Source organism: Cynara cardunculus (assembly GCF_001531365.2).
Source record: "Cynara cardunculus var. scolymus isolate 2C chromosome LG 5, CcrdV1, whole genome shotgun sequence".
Taxonomy (NCBI): Eukaryota; Viridiplantae; Streptophyta; class Magnoliopsida; order Asterales; family Asteraceae; genus Cynara; species Cynara cardunculus.
In genome coordinates, this window is record NC_037532.1 from 9,913,788 (window position 1) to 9,926,186 (window position 12,399).

Genomic DNA, 12,399 nt, shown 5'->3' on the forward strand with positions numbered 1-12,399 from the left:
GTGAAGAACGAAGAAGCTTGGCTCTGGCATACCAGGTTCTGTCATCTAAACTTTCATACTCTTGACAAACTGGTTAAGCTGAGTTTAGTCAAGGGACTACCCAACATAAAATTTGAAAAGGACCATCTTTGCTCAGCTTGTGAAATGGGTAAACTCAAAAGGTCCTAACAACACGTTTCATGAATTGTTACATTCTCAGATGTTGATCCTTTACTTGTTGGATATTTAGGAGTTGACATCATCAGCTGATTGTTTAGCCCATCGGCCCGGGGATTCATCATCCTATCAGAATCATCTCCTGTTGTGAATGAGCTTATAGGGATGGTAAAAAAAATCGATGGTGAAACTTCTGGGTCGGGTTCGGGGACATTTTATCCGAGACGGGGAGGGGATCGGGGACATATTTGGGATTTTAACAGGGACGGGAACGGGGGTAAGGATGGTGATCACCGGCTCGGCCCAGCCCGATATGTGTATATATATTAATTTTGATTTATGTACACACACACACACACATATATATACTATATAATATCACTAAATGAAAATACTAACATTAAAATTTAAAATACTTTTATCCACTTTACCTCAACACCCCAAATAAGGCTCACGAAAAAACCTAATTTATTTGTTTAATCATGAGCGTGATGTTAGTTGTATGATGTTTGAATTTTTGTTTACTTTTATATTGTAATATAAGACATTGGTTGTAATTGGTTTGATCATGTTTGAGATATTTAGACTTACATCTTTAGAAAAATTATAATTTTACTCTTAGTTGTGAAGATTAACATATTGCAATTTTTTTTAGATCGGTTCGAGTTTCAGGTTCGTGTATAACCAACGATGAACGGGGAACCAACGAAAAAAAGGGGTTTTTTTACTCTTAACAGGTTCCCAATGGGAATCAGGGAAACCGCAGGGACCCAACAACGATCCCTGGTTACCCGACAGGGATCTGGCGATTATGGGGACAGTTTTAGTCATTGATTTCGGGGACAGGGATATCAATAACCGGCCTGAACCCAGCCCGTTGCCATTCCTATGAGCTTAGGTTGATTAGGTGTTAGGCTTCCATCTTGTAATTCTTCAAATTTTTTCAGCATTTATATGTCGATCTGGTATATTTGGTAGGCTTCATTAGATTATTTGCTAGTAGAGTTGTTCTTTTAGCTTTGTTAGTAGCAAATGTTCTATTAACTGATGCATGCTTATTAACTAATCTCTATCATCTGAAATGCCTTTAAATGGCATATTCTTTAGTTAACCCAATTGGATAAGTGTTTATTACATTGTTTTCCAACCATTAAGAATTATAATTTGATAGGGGCACAACAATTAGATTGTGTGTGAAGCTACAAGATCCATTGTAAGTGCATGTCTTCGAACATAATTTTGGGCATAAGTTTTCAATACTACATGTTTTACCAAAAATCAGTATATCATTGTGATGAAACACAAAAATATAAGGTATGAACTTTTCCATGGAAGGAAACTTAATGTAAGATTCTTCCACATGTTTTGACGTTTGTGCTATATCCTAAATAATAAATTTCATCTAACAAAATTTTGATGCGATATTCGAGGATAATATTTTTTTATCGGATATTATTTGGTCTCAAAGGGTTATCATGTTTATAATCTTCATCATCAATGTATATGATGAAATAATTCATGTACGATTTGATGAAAGCATCTCCACTTCATCCACCTTTAATTCAATGAATATGAATTGAATGGATGGATGTTCTTAAATTCTTCTTAACACAATGGATCTATCGAAGTTCAACCTCAACCTTAACCTCAACCCTTAGATGCTCAGGTTCCTGAAAATGAAGATTTTGATGAAGTTTAGATCAATCTAAGTACATGTTCTAGTACTCAAATTGTTTCAATTCATGTTGTACTTAGTCAACTTTGCAGAATCCTTGACAAGTTTCGTTTCCATTCAATCCAAAAGTCAAATAAAATCATCTACCATAGTAGAATATGAAATTCCCAGTCTGACTAACATTGGTGGTCCATCATCATTTTATCTATCTCTTCTTCTTGCTAATAAGTGGACGAAAATCATCTGACTGATCAAGTTGGGTAAATATGTTTCTATATGTCAACTTCTTGTCTCTTTCTGAACCTATGAAAATTGAATAAGAGATTGAAGATCCAAGTTGGGTCAGTGCCATGCAAGATAGAAGTGTTTCAGTAGTTTGAACGCAACAAATTTTGGAAGCTAATTCATTGGCCTCTAAAAAACAAGTATTGGCACTAAATGGATCTTTTGATACAAAATGGATGAAGATGAAACAATGATCCATAAAAATCGAACTCATTGCCAATGATATATGCAAGAAAGAGGTACTAATTATTGTAGACCGATTAACGAAAAGTGCTCACTTTCTTATTGTTCGTGAGTCTTATTCGATGGACTGATGGGCACAGTTGTACATTGATGAGATTATTGTGCGACATAGTGTACCAGTGAAATTAATCTCTAATCATGATTCTCGGTTCACTTCCAAGTTTTAGACGAGTATGCAACGAGAGTTGGGAACACGGGTTGCCCTTAGTACCCGTATCATCCCCAAATTGATGGCCAGTCAAAGTGTACCATTCAAATATTAGAAGACATGTTGAGGGCATATATACTCGAGTTTGGTGGAAGTTGGGATATTCACTTGCCATTAGTGGAGTTTTTTATAATAATAGTTATCATCCATCGATTAGAATGACCCCATTTGAGGCTTTGTACGGATGTAAGTGTTGTACGCCTCTTTGTTGGCGAGAAACAAGTGAAAAGATTTTGGCGGGTCTTGAGTTGATCAGAATTACTCATGACAAGATCCTAGTTATATGAGAAAAAATGAAAGCGGCACAAGATCGACAAAAGTCATATGTGGATAAACGGAGGCGACCAATTGAGTTCTCCGTGGGAGATATGGTCATGTTGAAAGTATCGCCTTGGAAAGGAGTTTTGAGATTTGGTAAGCAACATAAACTAAGTCCTCATTTTTTTGGACCCTTCAAGATACTTGAGCGAGTGGGAAAGCAAGCTTATTGTTTGGAGCTACCGGAAGAACTTATCGGAGATCATGATGTCTTTCATGTGGGTTATCTACAGAAGTGCCTTGGTAAACATAATGAGACGGTTCCATTGTCGGAGGTACAACTTGATAAACGGTTGAGATACACTGAGGAAGCGGAAGCTATCTTGAATGGAATAACGGTGAACCTTTGAAACAAGATTGTAGACTTGGTGTTGGTCAAATGGAAGCATCACCGAGGTCCAAACTAGACTTGGGAGAACAAGTAAGAAATGAAAGCCAAGTATCCAGAAATCTTCGAGTAACAATGATTTCGAGGACGAAATCTTCAAAAGGATGAGGTTATTGTAACATACACACTTTATATATCAACTTAAATAACCTATAAATGATGTGTTACATGCTTAGCATTGTATAATGGTTGGAATAATGAAGTATGGTTGGAACACCTTAGAATAAGTTAATGTAAGGTGTTAGATTTGGTAGATGTCAAGAAAACAAAGTATAGTTCTCTATGGGCATAGATGTGCAAAGTATAGTGGCTATATAAGAAAGAATTTGCATAAATGTTTTTTCTGAGATGAATTTGGTAAATTTGAGAGTTTAAGGTGAAATTAGACTCAATAAGGAATGCGTAAGCAAAAATCTCATCGAAAACAGAGGTCCGAGCAAAAAGTTATGAATGTTTAAGTGTTTGGTGGTCAAAGTGGATACCCAACCGAGTCAAACCCGACCCAACTCGGGTTTAGCAACCCTAAGTTAAATGAAAACTATTTTGGCCCTATTTTTCTTCCCTCTTTCATTTATAAACTCCTGGTGACTTCAAGGGCATCAATCTTGGGTGTTTTTTCGAGAAATTAGTGAACTTTTGCAAGATTATTTAAGATTTCAAAGGTATACTTCCATTATTAACTATGTGTTCAATTTGAGTTCAATAAACCATGAAATTAGGGTTTTATGATGAGGATTATAAGTTGAAATCTTGATATTATGTAGGATAGATGATAGATCACTTATTATATTGTTGAAATCATGATATAGTTTGAGAAAATTTGACTTTTGATAGTCAATATTGTATCATGATGAAATAGGTGAATGTTTGGTAAAATAATGGTGGACTCATGATGATTTTGTATAAGTTATGGTAATGTAAGACTAATATATGAATTTAGTACAAAATGGTTTGGGATTTAACATGAAATCGTGAAAAAAGAGCTATTTTCCAGTTTGAAAGTCATAATACAGCTCTCTTTTAGAAAAATCCTATAAAATCATAGAAAAATCACAAAATTATAAGGTCAGATGCATTGGAACGCTAGGAAAAAGTGCTACAAATTATGTTTTGAATTCTGAGGTTTTATAAGGTAAAACAGGGCTTGAAAACAGAGTTGTACAGGAGAAATTTAAAGTGTAATTGTCAATTGAATAGAGTTTAGATGGTGTAAATGGTACTGTTTGCTTATGATACTTGGTATGTGTACTCCAGGGATTATATAAATCAGATTGGCATCTTGTGACAAGTGATTGCACTGTGGAAACTCGGAGCTGGATCGAGGCTTTCGGTTTGATCAACCAAATAGATTAAGCAACACTGTGAGTTTATGTGGACATATGGGTGTATTTTATGATTATGGATGCTTATTTGCTTTCTTTTTCATCCATGATTCATGTAAGTTCTTGAGTATCCCTTGGAATTGTCTTATTGTTTATATTGTCTTGTGGTGCGTTTTGGGCGTCGATTGTCGACATCCCATGGATTCCGGTGAGACAATCGGAGAAGATGTCGTGCTCACATCCCAAATGGAGTGGGGGGGTGAGAATAGGACTTTCGCATAATCCAGGAGATGAAGGGCGGATTTGGTGCCAAGTCTTGTGTTTGTGGATAAGTAAATTCGTATTTGACCTTGCATGATCTTGAGTATGATGTTGATTGTATTGATGTCTTTCTATGTTGAAAATTCATATGTGATTCCCACGTTGAAAGTACGTTGTGGTAAGTGACATCATGTGATATAACTAAGTTGTTGTTGTGTCCTTATGCAAACTTCCTTTTAAGTCATTCTTCATTTCCTAGTATGTACGTTCATATAACACATTATAGCTTACCTTTTAGTGGTTTTAATTTCTCAAGGCAAGTTGACAAAAGTAAGAACAAGGTCAGTTGATCGATTAGGGATTGACGTGTGAAGCCTACTTTTGGTATAGGTATATACGTCATACTTTTGGGTTTATATAGTTTGTTCCGGGTAGATATGTCCCCGATGATTATGTTATGGTTTGTTATGTAATTATTAAGCTTTAAATTATGTATTTTAGGTTGTAAATCGTTATCCCGTATTTTGAGGTTTTTGAAACTAAATTAATTTAGGTGGTTCGATAAGTGTTTGTTATGTAACTGTGGTGACACATATACTATTTATAATTCTAAAATGCCTCGTAACATAAAAATATGCATTTTTCAAGTGGTTTATAAATCCAAATATATTAGAAGTGTATTTTCATCAAATAATGTTTATTTATATAATAAATACACAAAAGAACATACTTTTACGATTTATTTATCAAAATATCCAAAAACCCCAAATATGGACATTTCACAAGATTTATAAAATCAAAAGTACCAAAAATGCAAATCTCATCAAATGATCAATACATTTGATAAATATCAAGAAAACATTTTAAGACTCCAAAATGAATATGTTTGGCATGTACGTAGTTTTCACAAAACAACTTGAACTCATACTGCATTATTTATGTTAAATCTAGGTTTTAACCCAAATCTTGAGCTTCCTTTATTGAAGACTTGAAGTCCTCAAGCTTGACTTCTAGATTTGTGAATGCAAAGCTATCAAGAACACTCCTAAGCTCTATCAAAGCGCCAAAAGAGAAGAGAAGGTTGATGATGCAAAGTAACCAAACCCTATGTCAATAAATGGTAGTTTAGAAGCTTATCTCCAACCTCCAGGAACTCTAAAATCGCTAACGATGCCTTAAAAAACCCTTCGATGACTCAATATGATAATGTTATAAAATCCTCATAATTTATCGTCTTTAATACCATTCCGTAACGTGACTAATCATAAATAGAAGCACGAAACTGTTGGTGGTACAAGTTTATAAGACGTTTTTTAAATGTCTAGCAACTCCTTTTAGAATATTCCTAAAATAAAGTTCGATGTTAACTATTTTGCAAGATATTATTTGGAAAAAAAAATGTCATATATATACAAGTGTCCTATAAAACGATATTCTTATAAAACATTTCTCAGAAATGTCCTACAAAATAAATAATACGAAACTTTATTTTTAAAAATACCCTAAAAACAAAAATATTTTATAAATTTATTGTAACACTTTTAGATACAACGTAATTGATTTTATAAACTTTTTCAAACTATTCAAACATATTTGAGATAAAAAATAAGATTATCCGCAAAAAGGGGTCACATGCTTGAGAGAGCATTGGGGCTTTCCAAAAATACACAAGAGTCCTTGAATTAAGCCCGACTTCTCTCCTCGTGATTGGGAGCCACCCACCTGGTACTTGATCCGTTCTTAACACTACTACTGAACCTCACCGTCTATACATACACTCATCTATCTCTATACTCTCTACCCACTTCCTCTAACTCCAACTACAATCACACCCAACTCATCACTGTAGTGATTATGGAAGCCATTATGGGTTCATCTTCTCCATATCTGAAACTGGTTTCTTGCAGAGATACAAAAATGGCTAATTCACTGTTGAGATCACCTCTTCATCATTGTCTTTATAACCACAAGAACAAAGATGTCGATTTCAAGCTCTCCATCTCGGTTTCTTCAACACACAGTAGAGGTTTTCGTCCCGTTTCTCTCTCATCGTCTGATACCCAGGTCCCCCCCCCCCCCTCTCTCTCTCTCATCATGTTTCTGATAGATTGTAATGATTCTTTGTTGAATGATATGTGGTTCATCCAAAAAGATAACGTTTGGCGTTTGGAGCTGTAAATTTTCACTTTTTTCCAAAAAGGGAATCTGAAATTAATACAACAAAATTGAGTTTATAGAACATCAAAAGTATCCAATTGTTAGAATATGTAAACGACTTAGATTTATAAGAACAAATATAAAAATGTTGCAATAAGTTTATAAGATAAAACAGTTTATTAGCAGTGTTTTGATAAACCCAATATTGTTATAGCGATCGATGTTAATTGTCGTATATGATTTTGGCATTTCTAATTGTTGAAAAATGCAGGCAGAGGTGAAGAGCCAGGAACTTCACATAGAAGAATCTCTATACGGATATACAAGTATGCAAAAAATTTGCTTAATTTTACGACATAATCGTTTTCATGAATTTGAGCGATTTCATTTCCGTTTAGTTTCAAGATTTCATCTTATGACGGTTTCTGATCGTGATCTAGTTGAAGCGGAAGTGGATGAAGATTCAAAAACCAAAGCAAAAGCAGAAGCAGAAGCACAAACGGTTTGTGTTAGATTCCAGTTACAGAGAGAATGCTCATTCGGTCAGAATTTTCTGATCGTAGGGGATGATCCGATATTCGGTTTATGGGATCCAACCAATGCCATTCCGTTGACGTGGTCCGAAGGACATGTATGGACCGTGGATCTTGTAAGTTCGATCTATTTTCCCCACTGTTTCTCAAAACGTTCCATTTCTAACGTTGTGTTGGCATCCCTCATCTGCTATATTTGAATCATTTCTCGCTACAACAAATTTAGTTTTACATGACCCCAAAAATGTATGTGTTCTAACTGATTGTTTTATAATACTTAAGTTTATAGTACCAAAAACTGGTACGCAATATGTAAAAATGTTGCAATAAGTTTATATGACATTTTTGGGTTTTGACTAGTTTTTTTTAAAATACTTTTGAAATAAAGTGTTCAATGGGGTTTCACATAAAAAGGCTATTCTAAAAAGTAATTCAATGGGGTTTCACATATCCTGACGGTTTTTGTCAAGACTATAATTCTGAAACTGATTCAAAGTTGTGGGTTTTGCTTAACTAGGACATACCGATAGGAAAGTGCATCAAGTTCAAGTTCGTAATGCAAGAACGCAACGGGAAATTCACGTGGCAGCCTGGTCCCGACCGGATTCTAGAATGCTGGGAATCGGAGAAGATTATTACCCTTTGCGAAGATTGGGAAAACCCTAATTCCCGAAGAATAATTGAGGTGGGCCCCACATTGAATCAAGTGGAAGAATTGGCTGCAACCGCAGAAGAAATGCAGATGGTTGCAGCCGACGATGGGACGACAGTAGAACCATCTTTAGGTACTACTGGCACCTCAAAAGTGAAGATATCTAACAATAAAGCTCAAACCGAAGAGCCTGACGCATATGCTATAAATATGAAAGAAGTGTTGGTATCTAACGAAGCAGTGCCGGTTCTAGTACCTGGTCTGAGTCAATTGCCGACAACGGACACCGATCAAGAACCGTCAGCCAACGAAGGTTCGAAAGATGAACCAGAATCGGCCCTTAATGGAACCGCTATGATAGCAACAGGAGTCGATATGGCTATGGACCTCAAATTGCCCGAGGTAAACGCTTAATGTGTTTATTTTTTTCTAGTTTCTTTTTCGGCTAGTTTCATTAGAGTTAAATAAGAACGTAGATCACTAGCTAGCCGATTCTTTTAGGAAAATGGATCGAGTTTTTTTGGTCTTTTTGTTTTGATTTTGGTTCTTGATATCAATAATATCATTCCAGTTTTGTCCATCGATTGTTAGTTCTTATTCAAAATCCTTAGTAGACCAAGAAAACCTTGGGAATTTACTTCTAGAGTCATCGGATTACCATAAGATTAGCTTCAGATTACCGTAAGATTAGTATCCATGATCGGTTTTTGATCAAGAATAGGAACGAAAGGGCGTTTTTGGAAATCTGCCATCGTTAAGCTCGCCAAACCCAAACATACCATTCTTGAACAGCAAACAGCAGCGAAAGCATCATGAAACCGCCTTCTTTTCCATCTTTTTGCCAAATCCCGCGAGACTAATGTAGCTTGACAAGATTGCCCTTGATGAAGAGAAACCAGAGGCGAAGAACATGGCTATGTTAAGTTTCTCTTCACTCAAGGGCAGTATTGTCCGTTTACATTAGTTCAAGTTCGTACTTGCTTGTTTATAACGCAAAAATATGCTGCATTTCGGTTCTTCTTAACAATCCCAGAATCACATTTCGACAAACTACTTATTTCATAATCGTTTTTCAGGATCAAAATCCCTAACTAAACCGTAAAAACTTGTATCATATGTGACGAAAGTTGTACATTATAGGACACAAAAAATGCTTAAATGTCTTAACAGATTGCTTTATAAGAATTAAGTTAATAGAACAAAACAATTATGTATCCTATAAAGCGTTATAAGACGTTGAGATAACAATTTGGAAAGTTCTAACAAGTTTTTTGTAACACTTTTGAAATAAATATTTTTATAAAAATGTCTTATAAAAACAAACAATCTTAAAAAAGACATGTTCAAAGGTGTACTAAAATTCTTTTAGATCGTCTGAAAGCGTCTAATTAACTTATTGTAACACTTTTATATATACGACGGCTTATTGTTTGATGCTATAAGCTTTAAGTCTTATAGATCAGGCTATTAGGACATTTAGACATATTTGGTGTTCTATGAACTCGATTTTGTTGTAGTGTAAGTTGCAGATCATTCGGAATTTGTCTATTAGCAGCTCCAGAAATTCTAGAATCCGGTGATTGTTTAAACTGTGGTATCTTAATATTCTTGTACTGAACAAACCGATTCAATCCATCTCAGTTAGATTCGAAACAACATGAAAATCAAGATTCTTGTGATTCAAACGTACATCAGGAAACCCAACATGTAGCCGAAGAACGAGATCATGAAACGACACAACCAGCAAAAAGTTTGCCGATTCAATGGGGCGATAACTTTAAGCAGAAACTGTTCGGGATTTTCAGTGTTTTTGGCTTCCGATAGCTACCTGCAGTCTGCCGGCTTTGATAACGATCCGAAAACTCAATCTTTTCTGAGTATGTATATTGAAATTTTGGATGCTTGAAACCATCTTGTAGTGTAATGTATATATGGTTGCTTGATTGTTATATGGAGAAACTAGAATTGTATGCTATTAATTATGTGGTAATTCGAATTTCAGACTGTTACTTTATGAGCTTCCAATAGGGACTTAGGGGTTGTTTACTTAAACACTTATTCGGTAAACGTTTACGGGTAAAAATCAATACTATTGCTTACTTACTGGATAAGATTTTATTCACTAAAACGCATCATATGCAACAATTTATCCTGATAAACGTTAACTATGGTAACATTGGTAAGAGTTGTCGCCCTCACTTACCGAGTAAGACTCTCAATTCTTGCTCTCGTTCTTACCGGGTAAGATTCTTAGTCATTGTAATATGCATCAGGTAAAGTAATATGAATTGATAAACGCTTACCCAATTAAACATTCAGTAAATGGCACTTAAGTTAATAGGTTTTATTTATGTAAAATTAATAAAAGTGATTCTGACTTTTTTGACAATTAATTGATTAAATATAAGTGGTCTATTTGAATTATTCATTGAATGTTTGATTATTTATTACCAATAAGTAAACATTAAAAAGGCCATTTCATCCAAAAGAAAAAAAAGGTTGCCACAAGAAAACAACATAAAACACATAGTACAAGTGAACGAAGCGTTAAACACAAGCACGCTACAACAAAATCGAGTTTATGAAACTTCAAAAACGTCATGTTTCTTAATAGACGTTTTTATAGAACTCATGTTTATAACATCAAACAATTGTACATCCGATGTAAACCCGTTCGGATTAGGTTTATAAGACGTTTTTTAGAGTCTCAACAACTTTTTCAGGACCCATTTGATACAAACCGTTGTATTAACTTTGTATATGACATTATTTGGAGAACATGTTTAAAAAAAAGTGTCCTATAAAAAGATAAATTCATAGAACAATGTCTTGTAAAACAACTAATATAACACTTTAATTTAGAAATGTTCTAAGAGAACTTGTTAAAACCTTCAAAAATGTGTTATAAACTCATTGCAACCCTCTTACATAAGGCACACAACTGTATGTTTTTATAAAACAGTCTATTATGTCACTTACACATTTTTGCGTCCTATAAACCCGATTTGTCATAGCGACGATAGGGTTATAATTGTAATTGCATGTCAGTCAGCACTTAGTAAAGAATGCTTGGTAGCAAGTCATTTTCCAGTAAGCAATTATTCTGGACAAAGTCTTTTATTTTGTTAAATACATACACACGAATGTGGCACTGCAAGTATACATCGACTCTTGTGTCTGACTTCAAGTAATATAATGATATACTACCAAGATCTTATCCACAGGAACTGGTCTTATTAAGAATCTGAGGTTTTTCACGAACTTCCGGTGCAAAGTTATTATAAAATTGATATTTTTCAGAGTGATTCAATGATTTAAAATAGGAAGTAATAAAAAGCGGGTATGTGTGCAAACCTTTCCCAATAGTATGATAGTAACAAAAAAGGTTGGCAAAACCGATCACCAAAAGAACCCTACATGATTTCTTTCTCTCGAAACTACGTCGTGTTGGAATGTGGCCACATTCTCTCCATAAAGTGGCCACAACTACTAACTTTCGGTTTCCTATAATGGTGTACCAGCTCAATTTCCTAAATTTTAGCTATTTCTCAACTTTAGAAACAACTCAGATGAAAGAAGTAGTGAAAGGCTCAAAAGGGTATTAAATAGGTGAAAATGGGTTTTAAAAGATAGACAAATAACTCTAAAACTTGGAGGCCATCACCCTTCAGTGTTTACGGAAAATATATTTGCAAAAGATGTCAATGTAAATATATTTGTATCTTTGACTTTCGTTCATGTTGATATAAAACCATACCAACATGTACAAACAAAAAAAAGTTGGTACAAAATATAATTGATTAATACACAGTATAAACATACCAATTATAATTGGTTGGTGTACCATATATGAAAAAAAAAAGTTAGTACCGTACTATATTTACTCCTACATATATGTATTAATACATCATACAATAAAAATATAAAAATTATCGAATTCGAATCAATAAATATAATCAATTGCAAATTTCAGCTTATAAATAAGTATCGAACTTGAACCCTGCTTTAAAAAAGTTATTCGTGCTTAAATCAAGAGTTTGATATAATTTTTTTTGGGGGGTGCTAATGGCACCCCTTATAGGGGGGTGTTGAATGTATTGGAAATTGAAATGAGTTTGAAATTCATAAACATCAAATCAATTTTAAAAATATATTATATTTAATTATTATTAGTATTTAATATATATATATATATATATAT

General features: G+C 34.3%; 1 protein-coding gene across 2 annotated transcripts; it reads left to right on the forward strand.

Moving 5' to 3' along the window:
- The first annotated feature begins 6,560 nt into the window (after positions 1–6,560).
- On the forward strand, positions 6,561–10,170 carry LOC112513125. 2 transcript variants are annotated; one of them, XM_025119275.1, is made up of 5 exons: positions 6,561–6,920; positions 7,285–7,339; positions 7,454–7,662; positions 8,064–8,600; positions 9,840–10,170. In XM_025119275.1, the coding sequence occupies exons 1-5, from the start codon at positions 6,711–6,713 to the stop codon at positions 10,020–10,022; spliced, it is 1,194 nt and encodes a 397-aa protein (XP_024975043.1). In that variant the 5' UTR covers positions 6,561–6,710; the 3' UTR covers positions 10,023–10,170. The 2 variants fall into 2 exon arrangements, with proteins under 2 accessions (XP_024975043.1, XP_024975044.1); XM_025119276.1 differs by having other exon boundaries at positions 9,894–10,170.
- Positions 10,171–12,399: the final 2,229 nt, after the last annotated feature.

Excerpts from the sequence above, each read along its gene's own strand:
- LOC112513125 (XM_025119275.1), top strand. The coding sequence starts at position 6,711 with ATGGAAGCCATTATGGGTTCATCTTCTCCATATCTGAAACTGGTTTCT. Across the intron at positions 7,340-7,453 it reads ATCTCTATACGGATATACAA|TTGAAGCGGAAGTGGATGAA; the intron begins GTATGCAAAAAA and ends ATCGTGATCTAG. Across the intron at positions 8,601-9,839 it reads TGGACCTCAAATTGCCCGAG|TTAGATTCGAAACAACATGA; the intron begins GTAAACGCTTAA and ends AATCCATCTCAG.